This window comes from Chelon labrosus (genome assembly GCF_963514085.1).
Source record: "Chelon labrosus genome assembly, chromosome: 1".
In the NCBI taxonomy this organism is placed as follows: Eukaryota; Metazoa; Chordata; class Actinopteri; order Mugiliformes; family Mugilidae; genus Chelon; species Chelon labrosus.
In genome coordinates this window covers 31166711-31193980 of record NC_140337.1, presented here as the reverse complement: position 1 = coordinate 31193980, position 27270 = coordinate 31166711, and the positions used below count along the sequence as shown (strand labels likewise).

At 41.1% G+C, this 27270-nt stretch overlaps 2 protein-coding genes across 2 annotated transcripts; both read right to left on the bottom strand.

The window, feature by feature from the left end:
• Nucleotides 1-670: 670 nt before the first annotated feature.
• LOC311496944 (L-amino-acid oxidase-like) lies at nucleotides 671-5998 on the bottom strand. Its single transcript, XM_084557004.1, has 6 exons — nucleotides 5082-5998; nucleotides 4386-4498; nucleotides 2557-2758; nucleotides 2226-2294; nucleotides 2007-2143; nucleotides 671-1643 (listed from the first exon to the last, which is right to left on the bottom strand). The coding sequence occupies exons 1-6, from the start codon at nucleotides 5454-5456 to the stop codon at nucleotides 845-847; spliced, it is 1695 nt and encodes a 564-aa protein (XP_084413130.1). The 5' UTR covers nucleotides 5457-5998; the 3' UTR covers nucleotides 671-844.
• Nucleotides 5999-11513: 5515 nt separating this feature from the next.
• On the bottom strand, nucleotides 11514-25191 carry LOC311492580 (L-amino-acid oxidase-like; the record flags this gene model as incomplete). The annotated part of the gene is made up of 4 exons (XM_084550893.1): nucleotides 11514-12450; nucleotides 13199-13261; nucleotides 13539-13665; nucleotides 25136-25191. 4 exons carry the CDS (start codon nucleotides 25189-25191, stop codon nucleotides 11704-11706), a joined length of 993 nt encoding a protein of 330 aa, XP_084407019.1. The 3' UTR covers nucleotides 11514-11703.
• Between the last annotated feature and the right edge of the window lie 2079 nt (nucleotides 25192-27270).

The following is a 27270-nucleotide window of genomic DNA, read 5'->3' as shown; positions in this document are numbered from 1 at the left end:
GCAGCAGCCATCCCCAGCAGGATGCAGCCTGACACAGACACACACACAAAAACACTTTCGGAACAACTAAAAAAAAACAAAAACATGAAGAACAGCACAAGGTGTTGACCTGGCCTCCAGATTCACTAGATCCCAAACTGATCAATTATCTGTGGGATGAGCCACAGAGGCCCCTCCCCTCAAAGGCCCCACACTAACAACAGGACACCCTCAGAAGGCCCATGTCCATCCTCTGATGAGTCACAACTGTTTTGGAGACCTACACAATTTGAGGAAGGTGGTCATAATGTTATGTTGATCAGTGTACAGAAATGTTGCTTTCTAAACATAGTCTAAATGTCTTATTAAACATGTTCATTTACAGAAATCTGGTACATGAACTACAGATCAGCAATAAACACCAGTGACACTCACTGGTGATGCTCTATTTTAGATTGGTTAAAGATCCAGATGCCACATGCAACACAGAGGAGTCAACAGTGAAATAAACAGCAAATAAATAAGCAGTTTAATTGTAAAGTAAAATGACAAAGCTGCATTGAATGCCACAGTTATACCTACAAGTCCTCGCATTGTGTATTTTTTGACGTAATGCTTAAAGCGTGAAGTTGACAAAAAGACTGGTCAACTAGTCTGTACAAAATCTAGTGCACATCATCAATCGTTGTTATAGCAAGCGTTGCTACAGCTGCAGTGCAAGCGAGGAGACCTTTCTTTAAAAGCAAGCAGTTTCAGTCTTTTGGTGAACTGTTCAAAAGAAGCACACGCACTAATTTGGTGGTTCAAGTATTTGAATTAGCAAAATTAATGCAACTACTACAACATACAAATCAGAGTGAAGACATCAGAGTTCATCATGGTGTTGAGCCCTGAACTCTCTGTGCGCCATGTTGCTGATGTTGGTAGCAGCCCTGATTGCAGACTTCATAGAAGTCTCGATCCAGGCGTGAGGGAAGGCAGTGTGTTCACCAGCAAAGTGCACCCTGCCTTCGTTCCTGAAGAGCTCCTTGGCGTAATCTAAGTGTTGGTAGGGTGTGAACAGAGCGAAGGCGCCCAAGCTGTAGGGATCCACGCCCCACTTCTTCACCACCACCCCCGTGCAGAGGGTCTTTACCCGCTCACCGTGAATCAGGGCCAAATCTCTCAGAGCCAGCTCCTTCAGATCTTCATCACTCGCACCTTGGAAGAGGAGGGAGTCGTCAGACCAGGTGTAGGACGCCAGGAGGACACCAATGGTGTCATTAGTCGGGAAACTATGGCTGGGGTAGTAGATGAACCGAGAAGGCCGGTCTGTGATGCTCTTTCCTCCTCGGATGCCGTCTTTCTCCCAGAACTTCTCGCTGAAGGTGAGGAGGATTTTAGTGGAGCTCTCGTAGTGGACGGCCCGCATGGCTTCCATCTTTCTGATGGACAGAGGCGGTGCAAACTCCATGAAGAGGGCTGCTTTGGCCGTGGTTGTTACCAGGACAGCATCAGCTGCAATTCCTCTTAAAGGGGCATCCGGACCTGTCTGATACCACACAGTTACATCCTTATGTGAGTGGATGATGGATTTGACCTTGGAGTTGAGGAGGATAGGGACATCGAGAACGGAGAGGAAAGCTCTGGGGAGGAGATCGGACCCGCCAGTTATTTCATAGTACCTTAAAAAAAAAAAAAAAAAAAGGAGACACATCAGGCAAGAACACCTTGTTTGTATGGTTTTCGTAATCAGTTAAGAGGATTCTGTCTATGGACGTTTGTGTTTAGCCTAAACCAGCTACCAGAAAAGATTCTGGAAAATTTAAAGATGTACAACTGGTTAGGAGCCAGTGATTTCCCAAAACAGAAGCAACTGTTGGTCTTCAAAGTTTATACAATCACTAAACCAAATTTAAAGTTAACCCGTATGTAAACGCAGCTTATTCGGACACCACCCAGGCCCATCCTTTCAAAAAAGTATTTTCTGTAACAATTCCCAACAGATACTGCAACAACTAAACAGTTGCAACATCAACCGATCCTACGTGGTTTTGTCGCTGACGTCGCTTTCGATGTAGATCATCTCCGTCAGGGCCAGGTGCATGAGGCTATTCTCGTTGAGCAAGTCTCCGATCATCCTCACTGCTCCGGGGCTTATACCACCCTCAGTGTTCAGATATTCCTGTGAAGCCAAACGCAAATGAGTTTACTCAAATTCAGCCTTAGTCTTGAAATGTGGGAAAAGTTTCACGAGATCACGTTACCTTCACAGAATAGTGGTCATACTTCTTAAGGTAAGCTTTGCAGCCGTGAGCTTCGACTTCATCTTTCACCTTGAGCAGCAGATAAAAGGCATCCCATCAAAAATAGTCTAATCTGTCATTCTGCCATATTCCATTGAGTTTCAACTTGGATGTCTTTTCATCTCTAAATCCCAACACTTTGGGACTCCTTTCCTTTTATTTTACCAGTCAAATAGAAGCCGACAAAGGCTTCCAAGGTCACAGTGATGGAAGAAACTAAAACCCATGTACCAAAAATAATATCTGAAACTGTATTGTAGTAGGTAGAAAAAAATCTCTCATTCTTATTAACCTTCTTCAAAGCTTTCTGTAGTAGGTAGTCAGCTGACTTCCCTTTCTCGCTTTTCCACACTTTATACTCCAGGATGTCGGGGTTTTCTTTCACTGCATACGTCTTCGGTCGCCGCCCATGAACCAAGTAAAAGGTGTTGTGATCATCCATAATAAATGGATTCAGTTTGACTCCCAGTTTCTTGGCGTACCAGCGCACAATCCTGTTAAGAGATGAGGCCACATGAATGTCAATGCTTCGTCCAGTTGGGGTACCTTTGAGCAAGGTTAACGTTGTGAAGCCCATTTACTGAGCTTTTCACAATTTCTGTTTTAGAAGAAAAAACCCAAACAAGATCACGTCCAGGACCTTTTTATCTTGCCTTTCAGTAGTGAAACAGTGACAACTGTATCATATTTGATCCACAACTTGTCAGCAAGATTTTACTACAATATAATGTGCCAACAATGAAGTAAGTTGGCTCAGTAAAGTCAATATAAATATGTATAATGCATATTATATAATAATAAGATTTCCCCGAAATATCTGCAACCTGCAAAGTCAATCCATGAAAACATTAGCCAAAAGCTACTGACTGCAGAGCATGGATAAATCCACCAGGGGGCTGATGATAACTATCAAACTGATCTCAGAAACTCATGGATCAAACATGATAAAGGGTTAAAGGTCCAGTGTTGAGAATTTGGCGCCACCTAGTGGTGAGATTGTGGATTGAAACAAACTGAAAACCCCTCCCTCACCCTTCTCTTTCCAAGTGTTTTGCCCCCAATTTTCCTAAGATGGCTCCGTGGAGGGTAGCCACGGTCTTTTTCTTTTGGACCAAAGCAAATTCCTTGTATGTATAAACATGCTTGGCAATAAAGTCTGATTCTGATTCTGATTCTGAAGATTATACTACTTGCAAAACAATCATCCCTTGACGCGACCAGAGGCCCTCTCTAGAGTCAGTGTTGGGTTTGTCTGCTCTTGGCTACTGTAGAAATCAGACTCCTAGCAACAGGTGATTATAGTTTCAAATGATCTAGGCCAGGGCTATTCAGTTACAAAGTTTAAAATAAAAAAAATGTAGCCAGGCCAGACATGTTAGGGGCCCAGTAAGCAGCTGGTAAGGACATATTTCAAACCAATACAGATACATGTGATGAAAATGCTCTCTCCACTATGGGATAAATTATCTTCTATATTTGCTAACATGACAAAAGCACATCAAGTGCATAATAAACACAATAACAGAGGTGCAGCTGAACAGAACCGGAGGTAGCAGATATATATATTTTTTCACTTAAATTAAAATAAATAAAATTAAAAAATGAAATTTTGTAAATAATAATATTAGTCACATCTTTTCCAGGCATATCTCTAACTGCATAAAAACTCAAATGTGCCCGTGGGTCACTAATTGAAAAGTCCCGATCTCAACTCATATGTGCTGGAGTGTTGGAATCATTCTGTAACTACATCCCTAAAACTTTAGTGTTCAAACAGATTGGCTCATTTTAGAGTTGGAGTTAATAAATGTTGAGCAACCGCTACTTTCACTGAAATAACAGCAACAGGAAAAGAGAGAAGACGTCTGAGTAGAAGGTGCATAGGAGGCAGTCAGGTTGCAGAGTAGAAACAATGCAGAACTACAAATCTGGTTTAATGAAAAAAACATAAGCCTTCTACATTCCACCACCGCTCATAGACCTCCCAAAATCCACCACACTGCTCCTTCAAGTGATATAAATGAGCCAAAAACAAATCTTAATCTTTGCACAAACATTACCTGACGGAGATCTGGATTCTTCTGTCGGGCAAAAAAAATTCAAGATAAAGTTTTAACTCACCGATGAGATTCCGGGATCCTCATGGCTCCAAGTTCGGCGTACCAGCCGTTCTCTTCGTCCCTGTAGGTCTCCACACGTCCTCCGACACGACCGCTGGCCTCCACTATGGTTACCTGGTCCAGGCGGTTAGACATAAGTATCAGACAGTCAGTATAAAGGGTTAAAATATGTAGAATAATGATTTATAGAGCAGTGTGCAGTATATTTAGACATAAATTCACGCAGGTTAAATTCAAGTTAATATTTTAGACAAGGAGACTGATGGTCCAGACACAGAACTCAACTTATATTTAGATTAATTTAATTTGTAGAACGTTTAAAATACCAAGGGTCAATCGCTAACATACAAGGGGTTAAAAACTGAATGAAAAATCAAAAACAACTGAACAAGATAGGCTAGAATAATGTGGCCACACCTCTTGTCCTGATTAAATGATTGGAGTCAGAATCAGATCTGATGACAATAACCAAAAATGTAGAGTTCAGAAAGTACTTGTATTTTTGAATACATGATGGATCAGGCTTTTGCTTTGCAGGGTTACTATCAAATAAACTAATATATTTACCAGACATACAGTAAACCGGTGATTTGTTGTCGCCGCATGTCTGTGAGTTTCTTTTTTGGTTTTCTTCTGCCCCCTGGTGGCCAACAAAGCAGTGAAGAAAGCTTTAAAGCATTCAGCAGGTTGCACATACCCTGTGTCCTGCATCTTGCAGCAGCTTGGCGGCCGTCAGTCCAGCCATGCCAGCTCCGACGACGACAACGTGATGAGGCCAGTCGATGCGCGGAAGCCCGTGCCTCGCCGTCTTCAGCAGTAGGTCGTAGTCGTCGTCTTCCCCCACACAGTCAGACAGATGTTCCTTCATGCTGCGAGCGGCGGCGGCGGTGTGGTGGAGAGAGAACAACAGCACACCGACGGCAACTGGAGGCCCGGCAAGAAGACAAGGGAACATTTTTAACCCTGCTTTCATTCCATTCAGCGATCCTACACTTTGTTGAATTTGGTTTTCGGCATTACTGAAAATGTTGGCTTTCACATTTTTTCCAAATAATACCTGATGGAAATTCATAAATTAGTCTGAAGGGATTAAAGGTTTCAACTATGCATCACGCTCACATAAATCCAACTGGAAAATAAACATTTATCTGTAGTTATGAACTGTTCTTCATATTCATATTTATTATATGCAAACTGCACATGGTCCCTCGCTTGATTTCTCAGCTGCATTCGACCTAATTTACCACAATTTACTGTTGGAAAAACTTGAATGTTATGGGTTTGAGGTGTCCTCTTTGTCCTTCCTAAGGAGTTAACTGATAGAACACAGACAGTTTTCTTTAATAGGTTTTTTTCTGAAGAGAATGTTGTGTCATGTGGAGCACCTCAGGGGAGTTGTTTGGGACCGTTATTGTACATTATTTATACCAATGACCTACCACTTGTTCTGAGAAATGCAAACATAGGAATGTATGCTGATGACTCAACCATATATGCCTCCGCACTAACCAACGGGGAGCTAAATGCAGTTTTGAAAGAAGAGTTAAAAGAAGTTGTGGGCTGGGTTAACTGCAACAAACTTGCTTTGACTATATCCAAAACCAACTGTTTGATAATGGGCTCGCACCACAACATTAGTAAAAATCCTCAGTTAGATCTGAAAATCAAAGAAGTATGTATCAATCAGGTTCAGGAGATCAAGTTGCTGGGAGTTGTCATTGATGACAAACTTACATGGAAAACGCATATAAACATGGTGGTTAATAAAACAGGAAGTGGCATCTCTGTTATCAGAAGATGCAAAGCATATTTATCACCAAAATCAACTAAACTAATAATACAGGCTTTAATTCTGTTAAATCTTGACGACTGCTCAGTGGTCTGGTCAAACGCCACAGCAGATATGATTAATAAACTTCAAAAAGTGCAAAATAGAGCAATTTGCATTGTCCTGGGTTGTGATCTTAGAACTTATGTATTTAAAATGCATCAAAATCTCGGTTGGTTGATGGTCGGTGATAGATTGTTTTATTCATTACTGATATTTGTAAGAAATGTACTTATAACAAAAACCCCACAAGTTCTATACAAAAAACTACAGTATAGTTCAGACAATCATAATTATACAACGAGACATGCGGCCAGTGGAAAGTTTTCACTGCCAAAAATAAAGACGATCTACAGTAAAAGAACAGTAATGTACAGAGCTATGTATGCTTGGAACCTACTCCCCAAACAATTTGGACAAACTAATAGCACAAGAGAATTTAAATGTTAGTGAAAAAACATCTTTTAAATGGATACGTACAGAAGCTATGGAATTATCCTAATCATGAATAATGTAGGCCTGGATGGTTAAAATATATATAATATCTTAAAATAAATGGATGTTGGATATAGTGATATTGAGTGAAATTATAATGAATGATGTGGAATGCATGAATTGCTTTTTTTTTTGTTTTTTTTAATTTTATTTTAATTTTATTTTTTTTATACATATTTTGTATTTGTTTGTCTGTCTGTTTTTGTTTTTTTTCTTTTAAATTTTGTCTTGTACTGTACTATATGTCGGACCCCAGGAAGAATAGCTACAGTTCTGCTGCAGCTAATGGGGTTCCAAATAAAACAAAAAACAATAAACTATAAACTCTTATCTTGTATGAATACCAAAGACGTTTGCACATGTTTGTTTTTATCATAACTAGTATTTTCTTAGTACTTGTGCATGTGCATGTTGTGAAAAGTTGTGAATTACCTGTAAACTTAAACTTCTCACATGGTCAGGCGATATAAATCAATTGGTAAAGGAACGTACTGATAATGATCTGTTTCCAGATCCTAATGTCAGATTGAATGAGAAACAGAACAGAATCCAGACACCCCAGGCTCTACTGCTCTGCGGTCAGTACGTGATTTATATTATACACTGGTGAATTCCGGCAAAGACTTTCCCGTCCTCTCTTAACCACGCGGTGGTGAGTAACAAGTTGAACTCATGAAAAACTTGTGAACCACAAAAAGCAGAACTACAGCAGCACTTTACCCTGTGGCTTAAAACCGCAGACATAGATTTAGATCAAGGAAATACGTTTTTGCACGTACTGCATGTCACATACTTGAAAGTGCAGAACAATTACTCAAGAAAGCAAACTAAAATCTTCAAATTTTAAATACCAAAAGGAATCCTTACAAGACCAATAAATAAATAAATAAATAAAAAGCAATATTGCTGCAAAACACTCACGCAATTTGCACGTCACCACGCGTTGAGGCATCTCTCTTGGCATATTCTTTTCGTCTTGGGTGACTTGACAAGAGGAACAGAAACTTAATGTAAACTCCTGGTGAAACCATTGATTGGTACAATTCATTTAAATAACTCTGCAAAGGTTGATAAGAAACACATCTAATGTTTTATTGTGACTAGCACAAGCACAAACTAACGGAACATTTCTGTTATGTTATTCACTTTTCAAATATATTTTAAGTTTAGTTATTTCTTTGTCACAGCTCTGTGCAGATGCTATTTAAGACTGGTTTAATCCATCATCCAAATACTATTGAACGATGAATGACATTTAAGAAGCAGAATAAATCATTCCTCATGCTGACATAATAACAGCGTGGCTGTAATGGAGGTTATCAGAGATAAACCGGAAGATGCCTACCGTTCAAGCAGCCAGAATCTGAAGGAGGACTGAGTGGATGTGAAATCGTCGCCCACTCTTATTCACTTCTTCTACGCACTCCTGGAAATTTTGCTGCACTCCCTTTTTTAAGACCAGTGGTTGGGCTTTGGTTTCACTTTCAAAAATGTGATCTTGAGGGAACCTTGCCAAAAAAAAAAAAAAAAAAGAGCAATCACAAGTATATTTTATTTATGATCATTCATGCAGGAAATAAGGAAGCAAGTGAAACCAAGGTGCAGTCTGGCGTTCACACTAACTCACTTTCATCTGCATATTGTAGATTTGGTGGAAAACTATTTGCCTTTAAATAAACTGAGGCTGTGGGCAAGAATTTTATTAGAGTTGATGAAGATAAATAGTTTCATTGTTCATGACTTTAAAACAACGGCTCAGTGAAGTGCACTAAAGACAAACTTTATTCACAGAGGGGCTTTAGATAGTGTTGGGAAAAAAAACTGTCGCACAAAATATTTACTCTCATCTTCTTATCAAATATTAGGGGGAAGGGCCCACAGATAAGGCACCGATGCACCGATGTACTTGCTGTAGTGCATGTGTCAACTCCTTGCTGCAAGTAAAACTTTTAAACGAGACTCCAGTGACTCTGTCATTCTTGATAAAAGAATTTCTTTCGTCCAGGTTTTGGGAGCAGACACCGTGCACGGGGGAGTCTGGGACTCTTACAGGAAGACCTCCAACCGAATTGTTGTGTAAAGAGGACGGTACCCACCAGGAGGAGGAAGAGTGACTGGACTCTTGAGTAATATAACTTAAGTGAAATACTGAGAAATAATCCTGTTGAAAGAGGCAGAGGCTAGTTCTGTTTAAAAAGTTAAGCGTAAGATAAAGCGGTGATGATGCTCTTGTTTAAATTAACACCTGTCAGTATATGGGCCACTATATTATGGACTTAATACAAGAATAATCAAATAACGCGACCACATTTAACTGAGCAGAACGACAACTAGGAATACTTCATAGTCTGTGTTAAAAGACTTCAGGAATAAATAACTCCATTCAGGACATTAAAGATAAGAGAGAGAAAGGCCTAGAAATAAATATTGTCATAATTTTGTGATTAGTTTTCCTGGGTTTCTGTTTCCTGTTTTATTTTGTTAAGTTCTTGATTTTCTGTTTTGTGTCCCTCCCTGTGTTTTCCCCTTTTGATTAGGTCACTGGTTTCTCCTTGTGTCCTGTCTTGATTTGTTTCTCCTGTGTCTCCCCTGTGTGTATACATAGCCCTGCCTTCCCCTTTGTTACGTCGTACTTGTGTCTTGTCGTGTTGTTCTTGTCACGTGTCATATTGGTCTTGTCAAGTTTTGCTCCATAGTCTTGATTAATTGTTTTCTTCCCATAGTAATGTCTGGTCATGTCATGAATAACGTTTGGGAGAAATTCTTTTCGTCGAGTTAAGATTTCCTGCCTCGTCTGCAGCGCCTTCAGTTTTTTTTTTTGTCCTGCATTTGGGTCCAACCACCATTATCTGCTAATGTTTCTGAAAAAAAATGAAGTAAAATAAAAATATAAAAACAACAAAAACAACTGTAAAGTAAGTAAAAAGGAGGTTAGTTGGCTTGGTTATGGTGTCTTTTGGTGAAGGACACAGAGAGGGGCAACCTAACGGTGACAACAAACTCAATGACCAGCGGTGGTGCTCACCAAAATGGGACCTGTTGCTCGGGTGACCTACATACAAACTGGTTGGCTATAACCAAGACGAAATAATATCAGATCAAAGAAGATAAGAAGATGGATAACTTAGGCTGTAAAGCTAGAACAGCAAAATTCATGAGACAGAGAGATGACAAGAATGTTAAACATTTGAAGAAAGGGGAAAAGAAATATGAATTTGTAGGAAAGTTAAGTGTACCAGAATGTACTAAGCCAGAACAGACAAAAGAGAAGGAATATGGGAAGTCAAAAAAGAAAAGACAGGAAGAAGGTCATTCACAGGCTAGACACTGGCTTGGTGAGGCACAGAAGAGGAAGCAAGGAGAGGACAGGAGATAAGAGTGTTTTGTAACACTAGATGTGTAACTCCATCAGCTGATCCTCCAGCTGATGTGATGTCTGGACAGTGGAGTCTAAGAAGTGTTAAACGAAGGAAGATGAAGTTTTTGTAAGTGTTAATAGTTGCTGAGATGGAAACAAAAGAAAAAAAAGAAACTAACCTTATGCTTAAAGTTAATGTCTGTTAGATAAACAGAGATACAGGTTGAGAGCAGTTGCTCTTGTTGTTGTAGACATAAAGTCGCTGAGAGGGTTGGAAAAAACTAAATCAAGGTCCCCTGTGGACATGTAGTCTACATTTGCTGTTAAAGGTGAAGTTCATTGCATGAACACTGGAAAACTGCTGATGACTGAACAAAAAAAGACCCAAGGCTGTAGCTAGTGTGATAACTTTAGCTAAATTCGAATCAAGCAGCCTTAACACGGCTGAATTTACATATTTTGGTGAGCTAAGTTATTTGACAATGAGGTAAATTCTGAACAAGCTCAAAAAGGAATACTTTCCAAAAAGATGACTTTCCCAGGGAGCAGATATGTTGCTGTTGTTGCAAAATATGGCTAAACTAATTTATTTTGAGTTAATAAATATAACTGACAGCTTTCATGTTACATAAATTAAATATAAATGTGTATATCTAAAAATTGATATATGTTCAGTTAACAATATTTAAACAAGGCAGGTTAAAGAGGGGCTTGAAGTTTTTTTTTTGAGTGTGTAAAAGAAAATAACAAATAGAAAAATGAAGGAACTATAAGTAGACACAGAAGTATACGCCTCACCTGGAGACAAACCGATCCTCCCAAACAATTTACTTAAAGAGGAACAACTTTTTTTTTTTTTTTTTTACAACCCTTATTTCTGGCATAAAATCTGATCGTTTACTCACCCATATAACTTTGGTGTCATTTGGAGTCATCCGGACAATATTTAGATCTGCGTATAGCCACATAGTGGGAGTGAATGGGGCACCGAAACGCAGCCTCTAAATAACACATTATATGCCGTGAAACTTGTTCATTTCACTTATATTTTGTTATAATATGCTAGTGCTATTCCCTGTTCAGTCCGGAGTATGAAAAGAGGAGTTACAAATCAAGCAATTATCTCCTAGACTTTTGTGCTTTAGTTCGCTGTAGTAATAGACATGCCCATTGGAGGGATTAAGTAGCTAGACAGATAGATACTTTATTTATCCCGAGGGAAATACATGGAGAAAACAATGGAAAAATAATCAGCTATTACAAAAACACATCAAGGAAAAACACATTGGATGTGATGCTTACACAGTACACAATGCAACCTTGCCAAAACAGTGCAGCTAACCTGATGAATCACAAGTCAACGAGCCACGGATTACTGGTCCAAAGAAAAGGAAAAGGGAGAACACCTAAATGCTTGAAAGATCCATTGTTTGTAGCAGCAGCAGGAATGAATGGATAGAATAGCAATAGCAATACCGACTCCACACCTACATTATATTTGATCAAAATGAACAAATCTGGACTATGGTGGTTGAGGTCGACCAAGACACACTTGAGAGACTCCAATTTACAATTTAGCCCTACTACCATTTCATGTTAACTATAAAACTGATGTTACAACAATTCAGAGCGAGGACATTAGAGTTCATCATGGTGTTGAGCCCTGAACTCTTTGTGCGCCATGTTGTTGATGTTGGTAGCAGCCCTGATTGCAGACTTCATAGAAGTCTCAATCCAGGTGTGAGGGAAGGCAGTGTGTTTGCCAGCAAAGTGCACCCTGCCTTCGTTCCTGAAGAGCTCCTTGGCGTAATCTAAGTGTTGGTAGGGTGTGAACAGAGCGAAGGCGCCCAAGCTGTAGGGATCCATGCTCCACTTCTTCACCACCACCCCCGTGCAGAGGGTCTTCACCCGCTCACCGTGAATCAGGGCCAAATCTCTCAGAGTAACCTCTTTCAGATCTTCATCACTCGCACCATGGAAGAGGAGGGAGTCATCAGACCAGGTGTAGGAAGCCATGAGGACACCAACGGTGTCATTAGTCGGGAAGCTATGGCTGGGGTAGTAGATGAACCGAGAAGGCCGGTCTGTGATGCTCTTTCCTCCTCGGATGCCGTCTTTCTCCCAGAACTTCTCGCTGAAGGTGAGGAGGCTTTTAGTGGAGCCGTCATAGTGGATGGACCGCATGGCCTCCATCTTTCTGATGGAGAGAGGCGGCACAAACTCCATGAAGAGGGCTGCTTTGGCCGTGGTTGTTACCAGGACAGCATCAGCGGAAAGGTTAGTGAGAGAAGACTTTTGACCTCTCTGGTATGATATAACGACACCATTATCCGACTGACTGATAGATTTGACCTTGGAGTTCAGGAGAATCTGGTCATCTGGTAGCTAATATTACTGCATGCGTTCACGTAGTAAAACACTTTACAGAACAGTACATACTCAGGTGATCATGTTGAGAATGTAGATGTATGCAGGCTCAGAGAGAAACCCGCAGTCTGTTGTGTACGTTTAGATTAGATCTCAGTTATGATCTGAGTCACGGTTGTGTTCACAGCTGAAATTCAACGTCTGTCACCACACAAATAAGACAAGCTGGGACAAGCCAACATCTCTATTTCCTTTTTGTACGTTAGCAGTAAATAATAAGCTGAAATAAACAGCTGATATATAAAGACAAATACATATAAATTGATATTCATACACAAATGTGTAAAACTTTGTCATCTGCATAGAAGTGAACAATTTCGTTTTTTCAGGGACTTTTATGAAGCAGTTGGATTGAGGTGAGCATATGTGTTTACATGGACTCTAAAAGCATTGGTTTGAGGCTTCAGCCAACTGATGAAACATAAACACACATTAAAAAAAAAAGTTTCTGGCTGAGGGTCACATAATTTTGAACTGTCCAGACATTGTGCTGACAGACTGTACATATTTGTTATTTGACAAAAACAAACTCTATATACTATAACAGCAAATACACATTTTTACAATTCTGTCATCTACAAAGAAATTAATATAAAAATAATTTTTTATATTTTTTCAGACCTAACGTGATCCTGGGTTTTGGATATACCCTGACCTGGACAACTGAGATCCTTTTCAGACTTTAGTTCTAATAATCGACACCTACTAGGCTGGAACGGAAGACAATGACAATGAATGGACTCAGACCTCCTTCTTCTTTCAGGTACTCCTTTAGAAACAAAAATTCATTTTGCAAAATCAGTTTGGCTCTGACAGAAATCTTAAAATGTGTTCAGATAAAATCAGTATTTTTTTTAAATATGATGATTCAAATACTGTTGGACACTGGTTTTCCTAGACAAACTGCCAAAGTGTAATATTTTTACTGTGCTTTCAAATAATCAACGTTTGTGAATGGCACACCCATTACAGGCTATGCAATTTATTTACTCAACACACGGTTACTTTTTATGACCTCATTTTAGTTAGATCACACTGTGCTTTACCTTCACAGAATAATGGTTATACTTTCTCAGAGCTGCCCAGCAGCCATGAGCCTCCACTTCATCTTTCACAGAAAAAAATAAGCAGCAGTTGTGTGGTACAGGGCAAGCAGCGACGCAACGACGGCAACTGGAGACACGATGAAATGAAAACTTTGTGTTTAACTCATAGAAATACTTAGTATACCCTAGAGTGTTATTGTAGGGCATACAAAAACTTTTTTAAGGTTCCTTGCCCTTAAGTGGTAAACAAATGTAAACTTTTTTTTATTTTAGGCCATTAGGACATTAAGGCTGACTCAGGTAACATACACATCATCACATTAGACAACATTAGGACACTTCTTCTTCATGGTACCTAATAAAGCTGCTACACTCAGCGTTCATGCAGAGGTGGACCTTGTAGACCACATTTGACCTGAGAACGTTGCCTTGATCTTCTCTGATTGGCTGGGTGAGAACCACATGCTTATAAACCTCACTGAGAGACACAGGGACACAATTTAAAATGTGTAGCAAAGTTAACATATGGTTCCTCGCCCCATGAAGGGTTAATAGAGTTGATACGTGTTGTTGAGATGGGACAGTTGTGTTTGACCATGGGTGTGTCACACTCAGAGATCGATACTGTAACAAAAACAGTCATTTCTATTTCAGGAAATTCAAATGACTACACACTGACACACCGTCACATGTATTCCTGGGAAGTCCAGTGAAATGAATGATGAAATCCTCACTGCAGACATCTATCTGAAAAAGCAGAACTAGAACTTTCTTCATTTTTTTATATATATATACTGCAGGCAGGGAGTTAATGTAGGAACTGATGAGAGGCATAGTGTGCTTTCAGTTCATACAGTTAATTTGAATTTAGCGTCCTACTGTTGGCATACAACCCAGGTCAGACTGAATTAAGAGTTTACATGATCCCAAAATGAATGGCTCCAAAAAGTATATTTTTAGTGTCAATTTCGTAAAAAATACTCCCCTAATTTCCATGTTTTCTCCTTCAGATCCATCTGAGCTTTAATGTGTGATGAGACGAGAGGAAGGGGAAGAAGAGAAAATGCGTTACATACTATTTTTCAGTCCTTGAATGTCCTGACTTCGTTTTCTGATGAAACTCAGGTATTATATTTTATATTTTAACGCTGACGCTGACCTAAGGAACTCTTATAAACATGCGATCGCCAATTTCTGATGTTTGTTTCTGTGTAAAGTTACTTTTGCGTCTTTATTTAATCTCAGAAACTTGACAAATTTATTAAAAGGCGGATGGGAGGCACTTTTCTTAAGTCAGAAGAACAGATTCTTACCCTTTTAGGAGTTTAAAAGTCTGAAGTGTAATGGCTTCTTAAAAACTTTCAATTCGTGCTGGATTTTTTGTTTCTTCCTCTTCTGACCTCATCTGACCTGCTCGACCGTAAATGCCGCGACTTGCCGTCATCCTCTGGAATTTCAGATGATGTTGCGTTACCGAGCGATGTCACTTGATCAGATAAAATTACAACTTGACAGCAACAGCACCGAATCAACGCGGTAAAAGCAGGAATTTACTTTGACTGATTGAGTCATCCTGGATTTTATTTTCTAACCACATCGCTGTCACGCACTCAAATGAAGGTGTGGCGTCTGCATGGAGGAATACTTTCACTCTGGTATTTACACTAAAGTTTTAATATTATCCTGAGATTGTATTTGAAGTGTTTTAGGCTTTACTTGACATTAAAATCAAAGAAAATTCTGCAGCGATATCAGTTCATTTCAATCAAGATTCTGCCCCCCCCGCCCCCAACAGCCACCCATAGACACATCTGTAGAGTGCAGTTGTTTTTTGCACAGCGTCACTTTAAACTTCCACTTGTACACTATCTCAATGGTACAGGACTGCTGGATATTACTGGGTTATTCATTACAGTTAGTACTTATTACAGTGCTGACACTTTTTTTACTGCCTATATTTATACACTTCTCGCTATTCTTTTTTTTGTACTATACTTATCTAATTTTATTCTATATGTATACTTTTTACTATTCTGCTATGGCTTGAATTGGGACCAGAAAAACTAATTTCGTTCCACCTCATGTACCAACGTGTTGAAATGACAATGAAGAATCCTTGAATCCTTGAATCCTAAAGGAGTTGATGGTTGTTAATTTACTAGTAGGAGTGCCCACCAAGGACCCCCAACATTCACCTGGTTCTTCTCATGATGCACCTCTGGACTTGAAATTGTGTCATTAGCAATGAGGCTAATATGACTGTAAACAGACTGCTGACTCGAGTTGTTATCTGTTAGAATGAATATACAATCTAATAAATAAAATACCAATGAGTATATTGTGATACTAACGTGTTCCTGATTTAGGATAAGAAAACCCTTTTTAAATTTATCACGGACATTATTACTTGGCAACTTGACAAACATGCCTCGTGCATGTCTGTCTTTTGTTAGATTCGTGATAAATGTGAGTAATGAGAGAACCAAACTAGTAAAGGAGGAGCAAGCAAACCACAGACAAGGAAAAAGAGTTGACAAGACACAATTAAATGTCTTTGTGGTGAAGTAAAACGACAGGAATGAAACAGGAAGTAAGCTAAAGGAATGACAAAAAGACGAAACTAGACAGACTGTTCCTGATATTCGCTTTTCGTTGACCAAGACTGGAGCATCTTCAAACCACTGATGACCCAAGAAAGTCAACAGACGAAAATTCAGAGTACTGGATCTATCTCTGAATGTCCTGTCAGAGCGTTCACTCATTAAACATTGGAACTTTATGCTAGCATGCCGCATCCTGTGGTAGACGACTAAATAACCCAATGATGTACTGATGACTTCTGTCTGACAGCAGTATTATGGTACTTAAAGAAAAGAAAAACACATACACTTTAAGTAAGAGTTTTTTGGTGCTGTCTGTTCCTTGGCTACCGTCTTTACTAACTCAAAATACACTGCCTGGCCCCCCCCAAAAAAAGTCGCTACCAAAAAACAAAGCTCACACACTCGAATATTTTGTTGGACCGAGTTTAGCTTTGATTACAGTATGCATTCGCTGTAGCATTGTTTCGATAAGACTCTGCAATGTCACAAGATTTATTTCCATCCAGGTAGTCAGCTGACCTCATTCTTTGGGCACATAATGTTGCTGAACCTAGACCTGAGCAACTGCAGCAACCCCAGATCATAGCACTGCCCCCACAGGCTTGTACAGTAGGCACTAGGCATGATGGGTGCATCACTTCATCTGCCTCTCTTCTTACCCTGATGGTTCCCCACTATCCTTCCAGTTTTTAATAATGCGTTGGACAGTTCTTAACCCAGTTTTAGTAGTTTCTACAATCTCCTTAGGTGTTTTCTCTGCTTGATGCATGCCAATGATTTGACCCTTCTTAAACAGACTAACATCTTTTCCACAACCACAGGATGTGTCTTTAGACATGGTTGTTTAAGAAATGAGAAGCTACTCATTGCATCAGTTGGAGTTAAATAACTTGTTGCCAGCTGAAAGATAATCACCCATTCAGTAATTATCCAATAGGAGGCTCCTACCTATTTGCTTAGTGAAATCCAGGTGGTGACTTTTTTTTTTGGTGAGGCAGTGTATATGTGTAAGGACAGCATAACGCAATTTGAGACACTGCCTTCTTTTAATCTTTCTTAAATACTTTCTGCAGCGCTTTTTTGCAGCAGCTCGTCGGCACCGCGTATGTCCTCTACAGAATTCAGTTATAATTACCATGAGACACATTAGAAAACACTGACATTTTGTGCCACAAAACAAACTCAAACAGACGCTCTGATATGGAGGAAATGACTTTTATTCTCATCAGTGAAACTCTCACAAGAAACTCGTCTCGTTGCTGACCACAAACGTAAAAAAGCAATGCCACAACGTCAGATACGCAGCTAACCGCGGCCCGCTTAGGAACAGCAGCAGCAGCGCTCATCTGGTGAGCAACTGTGTGAACAGACAAAGCTGATGGAACAAGTTGGTTAAACTGTCTGATGAAAATAAACCAAAACCTCTCTGGTGAAAATACACACGTTGCCAAACTCCACATGATTGTTTTTGGACAGAAACTATTTTAAATTTGTTACACAGAAAACCGACCTGAGGTCAAAAGATATTTTGTTGTTGTTGTTGTTTTAGCTTGTACAGTAACAACAACAATACTGGCCCTAACTAGGTCACTTCCTGGTTTTCGCGTAGACCATGAAGCTCCTCTTTTAAGTCAGCGCTTAGCAACCTGTAACGCATGACACAGAAGACAAATATCATGCAAGTTGTAGATTATAGAAAGAAAAGAAGTTGTTGCAGAAATTTATTAACACTAGAAGTCCCAGAGAGCAGCCATTTGGCTTTTCTACCTATAAAACCCAGAGGGCAGCCGATCGGCTGGAAGGCTTTTAGCTAATATCCTAAATCACCTGTGAACCCTCCTTTGGTTATGTAAACGAGGCAATCACTGGGGCACCACAGGAGGGGACATGCTGAGCCACTTCAAGGAAACTTGTGGGGAGGGGAGGGGGAGTGGGCCCAGAGAGCTTATGGGGGACGGGGTAAGCACACAGAGCAGTGTTCACTTCTAACCTGGCAACACCTTGGCTGCGTTCAGACTGCAGACGGATCTGATTCAAATCTGATTCCTTCTCATATCCGATTTTTAGGGCTGACTGTTCACACTGCCTTTAGCAAGTGTCCAAATCGGATATGGTTCTGTTCAGACTGGGCCACATTCTTCACCGGTCTGATAGGTTGCTGTAGCAACGAGCGGAAGCGTCATTCAGCACGTGTATTTGTCAGACGTCATATAATTGCGACAGCGACAAGCAAAACAACAACAAACAACACATGGATGTACGTCACGTCAGTGTAAAGATTTATAGGGCATGCAGTTTCTTCCTCTGTCCAAGGCGAATTGTTTTCAAAGTCCTCCTCCATTGTGATAGCTGTAATATCACTGTCCGTGGCCGTAACGTGGCTCCTCCACAACGGAAATAGGCACCCGGTCTGGCGCATTGGTTCTGGCCTGGCGTCGCGTAAGTGACGTCACGGACAGTCAAAACCCATCTGAGTGTTGGGAGCTGTTCAGACTGAGACGCATCTGTCCATATCCGATACGAATGCGATATGAAACTACCTCTGGATGTGGTTTGCAACCGTTTGGCAAAAATCGGATTTCATGTGATCTGTCACTGTTCAGACTTCAAAATCGAGATCCGATTCAAATCTGAATGGGCTAAAAATCGGATTTTGGCTGGCAGTCTGAACGCAGCCCTTGAGACAGAAACTGGTTCATCCCAAAGACAAAACACCTTGACATAAAATGGGGGAGGGGGGGAATCAGAGAGGAGCAGGATTGCTGGGGGTTTGGAGGCCAGAGTGTGTGGGGGAGGGAGGCACACCTGAGGGCTGTGAACTCATTTGCTCTGTCCGGGCTGCTAGTGACTGTCTTTCTTTCACCAGTTTCACCAGGTGGCAGCCTGGGCAGAACAAATGAGCTGAATCAAAATGTAATATATGTAGAAGGATGTAGAAGTTATCAGGACCCTACAACACTGGGCTTCCAACATCCCCACCAGAGACATAGGAAAAGTAAAAGAACAGAACCACATCAAAAAAGCACTCAAAATCTGTGGTTATCCCAACTGGGCCTTCATGATATTTACACATATTTACAAATAATAATTTAAAAAAATGCATTATCAGGATACAGTGTTAGAGAGTGGAAGTGAGTGAGACTTAGACTTAGAACTTAGACTTAAAACTTTATTGATCCCTTTGGGGTGACTCCCTCAGGGAAATTTGAGTTTTCTGCAGCAGCAAGCACGCAGAGCAGTTTGCAGACAAACAACAGCAGTGGTTTGCAAATAGTTATAGAAAAAGTGATTGAATAATAAAATGGTGAACATTAAATAATGAACGGTGAACTTCCTTTGAGTGGGATTAAAATAAGCTGTAGTAAAACTCTAGTAGGGAAAAATAAACAGTAAGTAACAGTAAGCTCGGGTGGGGACTGACCGGACAGAGACGGGCGAAAGATGGCACAGTGTAGTGTGAAGAACAGGTGGGGACAAGTCTCCATTTCACCCCTCCATCTCCATACGACGCAGATGGAGAGCCAACGGCTAAGGCCAGGAGGTCCATCTTGAGTTGTCTTCAGAGCTTCCTGTGTTTTCCTGAGCTTCCATTTTTTTTATTATTATTTGTAAATATGTGTAAATATCATGAAGGCCCAGTTGGGATAACCACAGATTTTGAGTGCTTTTTTGATGTGGTTCTGTTCTTTTACTTTTCCTATGTGTCTGGTGGGGATGTTGGAAGCCCAGTGTTGTAGGGTCCTGATAACTTCTACATCCTTCTACATACACTATATTACCAAAAGTATTCGCTCACCTGCCTTTACTCATTCTATGAACTGAAGTGCCATCCCATTCCTAACTCATAGAATTCAATATGATGTCGGTCCACCTTTTGCAGCTATTACAGCTTCAACTCTTCTGGGAAGACTGTCCACAAGGTTGAGGAGAGTGTTTATAGGAATTTTTGACCATTCTTCCAAAAGCGCATTGGTGAGGTCACACACTGATGTTGGTCGAGAAGGCCTGGCTCTCAGTCTCCGCTCTAATTCATCCCAAAGGTGTTCTATCGGGTTCAGGTCAGGACTCTGTGCAGGCCAGTCAAGTTCATCCACACCAGACTCTGTCATCCACGTCTTTATGGACCTTGCTTTGTGCACTGGTGCACAGTCATGTTGGAAGAGGAAGGGGCCCGCTCCAAACTGTTCCCACAAGGTTGGGAGCATGGAATTGTCCAAAATGTTTTGGTATCCTGAAGCATTCAATGTTCCTTTCACTGGAACTAAGGGGCCAAGCCCAGCTCCTGAAAAACAACCCCATACCATAATTCCTCCTCCACCAAATTTCACAGTTGGCACAATGCAATCTGAAATGTACCGTTCTCCTGGCAACCTCCAAACCCAGACTCGTCCATCAGATTGCCAGATGGAAAAGCGTGATTCATCACTCCAGAGAACGCGTCTCCACTGCTCTAGAGGCCAGTGGCGGCGTGCTTTACACCATTGCATCCGACGCCTTGCATTGCACTTGGTGATGTGTGGCTTGGCTGCAGCTGCTCGGCCATGGAAACCCATTCCATGAAGCTCTCTGCGTACTGTACTTGGGCTAATCTGAAGGTCACATGAAGTTTGTAGCTCTGTAGCAATTGACTGTGCAGAAAGTCGGCGACCTCTTTGCACTATGCGCTTCAGCATCCGCTGACCCCTCTCCGTCACTTTACGTGGCCTACCACTTCGTGGCTGAGTTGCTGTTTTTCCCAAACGCTTCCATTTTGTTATAATAGAGCTGACAGTTGACTGTGGAATATTTAGGAGCGAGGAAATTTCACGACTGGATTTGTTGCACAAGTGGCATCCTATGACAGTTCCACGCTGGAATTCACTGAGCTCCTGAGAGCGGCCCATTCTTTCACAAATGTCTTGTTTCACAGTCTGCATGCCTGAGTGCTTGAATTTATACACCTGGGGCCAGGCCAAGTGATTAGAACACCTGATTCTGATCATTTGAATGGGTGAGCGAATACTTTTGGTAATATAGTGTATATTACATTTTGATTCAGCTCATTTGTTCTGCCCAGGCTGCCACCTGGTGAAACTGGTGAAAGACAGACAGTCACTAGCAGCCTGGACAGAGCAAATGAGTTCACAGCCCTCAGGTGTGCCTCCCTCCCCCACACACTCTGGCCTCCAAACCCCCAGCAATCCTGCTCCTCTCTGATTCCCCCCCTCCCCCATTTTATGTCAAGGTGTTTTGTCTTTGGGATGAACCAGTTTCTGTCTCAAGGTGTTGCCAGGTTAGAAGTGAACAGCCACCCTCTCCCCCATAAACTCTCTGGGCCCACTCCCCCTCCCCTCCCCACAAGTTTCCTTGAAGTGGCTCAGCATGTCCCCTCCTGTGGTGCCCCAGTGATCGCCTCGTTTACATAACTAAAGGAGGGTTCACAGGTGATTAGGATATTAGCTAAAAGCCTTCCAGCCGATCGGCTGCCCTCTGGGTTTTATAGGTAGAGCAAAAAATGCTGGGACTTCTAGTGTTAAGCAAAATATGACTTACAATCTCTGCCCTTACACCTCTACCAGGAAATATTCTGAACCGCTCGACCACTTAAATGACACCATCTTGGAGGTTTACATATATATTTTGAGCAGAGTTTTCTTTCAGAAACTACAAGTGGACAGCGAGAACGTGCTCACAACTGTGTAGCAAAAAGGAGATAAAAAACTGTATTTGACTTACAATCTGAATTGTAGAGAAGCATCAACAAGATGGAGATGATGATCCATGGTGTGCTTGCGGAGAAGGAGGAGGCAGGATTAGAGTCTTCGTGATCTCCTGTATCAACAATACAAAAAGTTGAAACTTAAGATGGGGATTGTTTGTAAAGACATATGAGATCAATACTTTGAATCTTATTTTGAAAAAAAAAAAAAAAAACTATGCGTCTCACCTCCAACAGACAGCAAGCTCTGTGGTGATTCTCCAACTCCAAAGATGTGACATTTGTAGAGTCCTTGATCAAGCATGGAGACTGTTTTGAGTCTCAGATTTCCTGTGGAGCTTCTCCACTTGCGGACTCCATCTTGATAGAAATCAGCTGCGATGTTGGAGGAAGATATTTTGGTTCTGCAGCTCAGAGTCACATCTTCTCCCTCCATCACAGGACGAGCAGGACTCTCCAGGATAACAGAACCAGCTGAAGAACACAATCATATTTAATTTATCTTGAAATCACGTTGAGATAATCACAAAATATCGCTGCCTCACTGCAAACATACAAGTGACATTGATGTTGATGATGTTTCTTCTCTCTCCTCCTTCCTCACACCAATACTTTCCAGTGTCATCTCGATAAAGAGTTTTAATGGTGCAGCTAGGTCCTCTTGATGTTCTGTCATTAGTGGTGCAACACAAGGGCTTCCCTCCAATCAATTGATGTTCAACATCACAGTAAAAGACCCCCTCACAGTAAAAAGTGACCGACTCATATTCAAAGAACTGCAGTCTGTTTGGAGAGATACGAAGAAAAGCTGCATCTGAGACAAAGAAAAACAGAGAAATTTAGTTTAGACATTTACTCCTGTGAACTGCTGGACAACGTCTACAACATTTTAAAGTAGAAAAGTAATAGAGGAACTCCTATGATGATTACTACTCACCAACTTCCTGGTCCCGTGCACACAGCAGGATCATCACAGTCACTGAAGACGCAAAGAAAATAGACAAATCAATAAAAGTTTGGTCGTCTCCTACAGCGGCTCACGATGTTCAACATATTTACTATTAAATGTCGTAGCTGGTGATGAATAATACTTAAGTTAAAAGTGTTAAATTTAAGTTCACTCACTAAATAACGTTCAAAGATTTTTACATGCATGAGCTTTTTAATTGTAAATAAAGTCTTTATCATTAAGTTTTAATCTGGAAAGAAGCCAGTACTCACACAGTGTGATGTAGAAAGCTCTGACCTCCATGTTGTCTTGCCGCTGACTGACTGAACATCAGACTGAAGTGTAAAATCAGAAGCGGCCTCTTCCTGTGTGACTGTAGAGAAACAGAGGTGGTGGAAATAGCCTAAACATCAGTGGGTGGTGCTAAAAGCGATGGCAGAGCGAATCTGCGCTCAGTGTATTTGACGTTTCCTGTCTTACATGTTGGTTTGTGGTTTATTAGCAGTTTCACATATACTTATTGGTGCAAAATCTAAAGTACAGCTGAGACTGAGAGGAAAGTCATCTTAAAAACAGTGCACACATTTAACCACTGAGTCCCTAGAGTGCTGGAGGTGAAACTAGCCTTGAAAGACAAAATTTAAAATGTCTTCTAGATTAGATAGTAGAAAACACCCTTATAGCAATGATATCATTTTGAACTCATTTGGCAACCCCTTGACTAGAAGTGAGTAAAACAAGGGTTTATAGCAAAATACCACAAAGCACACATATTCTAGAAAGGTTCTAGTAAAAATAGAACCAGACCGACTCTCCATTTGGACCAGATGAAACCAAAATACCAACAGTGAGTTTTTACCTCTTGAAAGTGAATCTGGAAACAAAATATTACTAATTCCCACTACAGGAGGCGAAGTACACACAATTTAACCTTGGATCAAATTATCTAGATAGATAGATTTACAGTTATACATAGTACTATGCACAGTGAAATGTATTTTTGTACCTGCAGCCAGTAGTAAAAAACTACTACAGTAGAACAGTAATAATTGCACATAGCACAAAAGGTAAACAATATAAGCATAAATGTAAAACTGAGAAAAATAAAATATAGATATAGATAAAATATAGACTGTAAACTTGAAATGTAAACTTTGAGGGGTAGCTTGTATATATACATATTTACAGTATTGAAAACAGCTATGTGACTAAAGTGCAGTGGTGCAGTGGTATTAGGTCCAGTTTAAGGCTCAGAGTTGAGCAGACGGATGGCATGTGGATAGAAGCTCTTCTTCAGCCTCTCAGTCTTTGTCCTCAGGCAGCAGGAACGCCCCCCTGATGGAAGTAGGGAGAAGACAGAGTGTCCGGGGTGACTGGGCTGTTCCAGGATCTTCTTGGCCCTTAACCTGCAATGTTTTGTGCAAATGTCCTACAGGTTGTGGAGGCTGGTTCTGATGGTCCGCTCCGCTGAATGGACCACCCTTTTGAGGGCCACAAAGTCATGTCTGGTACAATTTCCCATCCAGGTGGTGATGCTCCCACACAAGATGCTCTTGATGGTGCAGGTGTCAAAGTTCCTGAGCACCTTGAGTGGAAGCTTAAAGTCTCTGAGGCATCTGAGGAGGTAGAGACGCTGTCTGGCCTTCTTCACCATGGTGTTCAGGTGATAAGTCCATGACAGGTCCTGTGAGATGGTCACTCCCAGGTATCTGAAGGTGTTCATTCTTTCCACCTCACTATCAGTTCCTTTGACTCAGAGGCCAGTCTGGAGGGGACTAAGGTATTGAATGCTGAGCTGTAGTCAACAAACAGCACTCTCACATAGTTTCCCTTACCAGTGTCCACATGGGAGAGGGTCTTGTGGAGGAGGAAGGTTTTGGTGTCATCTGTGGATCTGTCCGGCCAGTATGCAAACTGTAGTGGATCCAGGGTGGTGAGCAGTGTGGAGGTGATGAAATGCTTCGAGAGACTGATCAAGACATACAAATGTGAGGGCTATGGGCCTGAAGTCGTTGGAACTGCTGGGGTGTGGTTTCTTTGGGACAGGGACTATTATGGGTTTCTTTAAGCAGGCTGGGATCACATACTGCCTGAGTGAGAGGTTGAATATCACTGTAAACAGAGGCGCCAGCTGATCAGCGCAGGTTTTGAGGACACGTCCACTAATCCCGTCTGGTCTAGCCGCTTTTCTGGTATTTACACTTTTAAAAACCCTCCCCATGTCATGCTCCGTCACAAGGAGTGTGTCCTCCTCTCCGGTTGGGGGCGCAGCGGGCAGTCGGTTCCTCGACTCAAAGCGTGAAATAAAGTTGTTCAGTTTATCAGCAAGAAAAGCGTCGGCACTCACCGGTGCGTAGTCCCTGAGTCAGACTGTTGCATCAGTTTCTCCAGTCTTTTGGCCATATCGGTGTTTAGCCTCCTTCACTGCTAGATACTTTATTAATCCCAAACTTGGAAATTTCACTTTTGCAATGAACAGGCACTCAGCATGTTCAGCATGTAATATATAACAAAAAACTAAATTAGTTATTAAATTAGTTGTCTGAGCCTTCTGGAGACGGTGCTCCATTGTCTGTCTGTTGTGTGGTGAAGAGAACAATTTGTTTTGAGTCCTCCTCTCCACCATTCATACATTCATCTTCTGTAACCACTTATTCCTGTTAAGGGTTATGGGGGTCTGCTGGAGCCTATCCCAGTTATCATCGGGTGAGAGGCGGGGTACACCCTGGACATTTCTCCAGTCTATCACAGGGCTAACACAGAGAGACAGACAACCATTCACACTCACACCTAAGGCCAATTTAGAATCACCAACCAGCTAACCTAACCAGCTTGTCCTAACCAGCATGTCTTTGGACAGTGGGAGGAATTCAAATATTTCCTGCCTGCAGCCAATGATGGAGCCAGCCTTCCTGATCAGTTTGTTCAGTCTGTTGGCGTCACTGGCTGTAATGCTGTTCCTCCAGCAGACCACAGCAGAGAAAAGGCTGCTGACCACAAAAGACTGGTAAAAGATAACCAGCATCTTGCTGCACACATTGAAGGACCTCAGCTTCCTTAGGAAATAGAGTCTGCTGCAGCCCTCCTTGTACACAGCTGTTCTGTTGGTCCTCCACTTCAATCTGTTGTTGATGGTGACTCCCAGGTATTTGTAATTCTCCACCTCCTCCACATCCCTACCACGGATGCTGAGGGGCAGAGGAGCTTCCTCCTGGTGTTGTCCACGCAAAGTGTTATGATTGGATGTTATTACATGTTTGACCACTAGGCGGCAGTACTGTTTTGTAGTCAACTTACCATACCATATAACGGGGTAGAGCAAGACTGCATGAAGACACATGAATGTATGTTGAGTGTGAATGTGAGTCATTAAAATAAGTTACTTGCTGACAACATGGCCTCATCCTTGGAACACGGACATGACAGCAGGTGATTCCTTCCAGCCCACTACACAAATCTGTCCACCAGCCCTTTATACTGCTCCCTACAACTGAAGAGTCATCAGAATATTTCTGTATGTGACATAACTCCACGTTGTGGTGGATGTGGTAGAGGAGAGAGCTAAACCTATTCACACGTACACCTATGGCAAATTTAGAATCACCAATTAACTAGCATGTGTTTGGATGGTGGAAGAAAGCCGGAGTACCTGGAGAGAACCCACGCAGACACAAGGAGAACATGCACTGTGCTGCCCTTTTCTTGTATTAAATTTGTGCAAATACTTTTGTTTGTCAATAAGTCAATAAGTCCTGTAGACATTTGACATAATCGCAGTTTAGAAATCAAAAGATTTCTAGCCAAGACGGCGTGAAAACTGAAACGCTTTGCATAAATATAATAACATGTTCATATGTGTCTCTGCAGCAATGGAGACTTGTCAGACTTCTGTCTTCGATCTAGACTCATCTATAAAAGCTTCTTCTGAAATAAAAGTGTCAAATCGATGAAGAATATCATGATTTTAATTTTCTCTTACATTCTTTCTTTTTACATCTGTCTTTACCTCACTTCTACCTTACTCTCTAATCTGCTAATTTTTTTTTTTTTTAAATACTCCAGAAAAGATATTAAGAAGAAAATGTAAAACCACCACATTAAAGAACAGCATGTTAATGCATGTCTAAGTTTATGTTTCTTTAGATTTTACAAAATTGCAAACAGCAGAAGACACCAACTGGTGCTGACACACTGTCAGAGCTCACAGGTTTCTACAAAGCAGCATCAATTAATAGAAGCGCTCAGACGCTATGCTTATTTTAAACACCGTATGCGAAAAGGTTTAAAAACCACATTTGCAGACACATTAGACAAGTTTCTCAGCAATATGCTCATTTCCTGATCCAGTTACAGCGTCTAACCCTGTGTCTAGAAGAATAGAAAGCAGCTTGATAACAGCGGGCTTAATTCTAGATGAAACGTGAGAGTAGGCATGAAAATCTTAACTCCAATATCTCAGCAACTAAGCTAGCTTTTATTCTC

Coding starts and splice junctions, on each gene's coding strand:
- LOC311496944 (XM_084557004.1), bottom strand. CDS start 5,456: ATGAATTTCCATCAGGTATTATTTGGAAAAAATGTGAAAGCCAACATT. Junction 2,759..4,385: donor AGGATCCCGGAATCTCATCG/GTGAGTTAAAAC, acceptor ATCTCTTAACAG/GATTGTGCGCTGGTACGCCA. Junction 2,295..2,556: donor TACAGAAAGCTTTGAAGAAG/GTTAATAAGAAT, acceptor CTGCTGCTCAAG/GTGAAAGATGAAGTCGAAGC.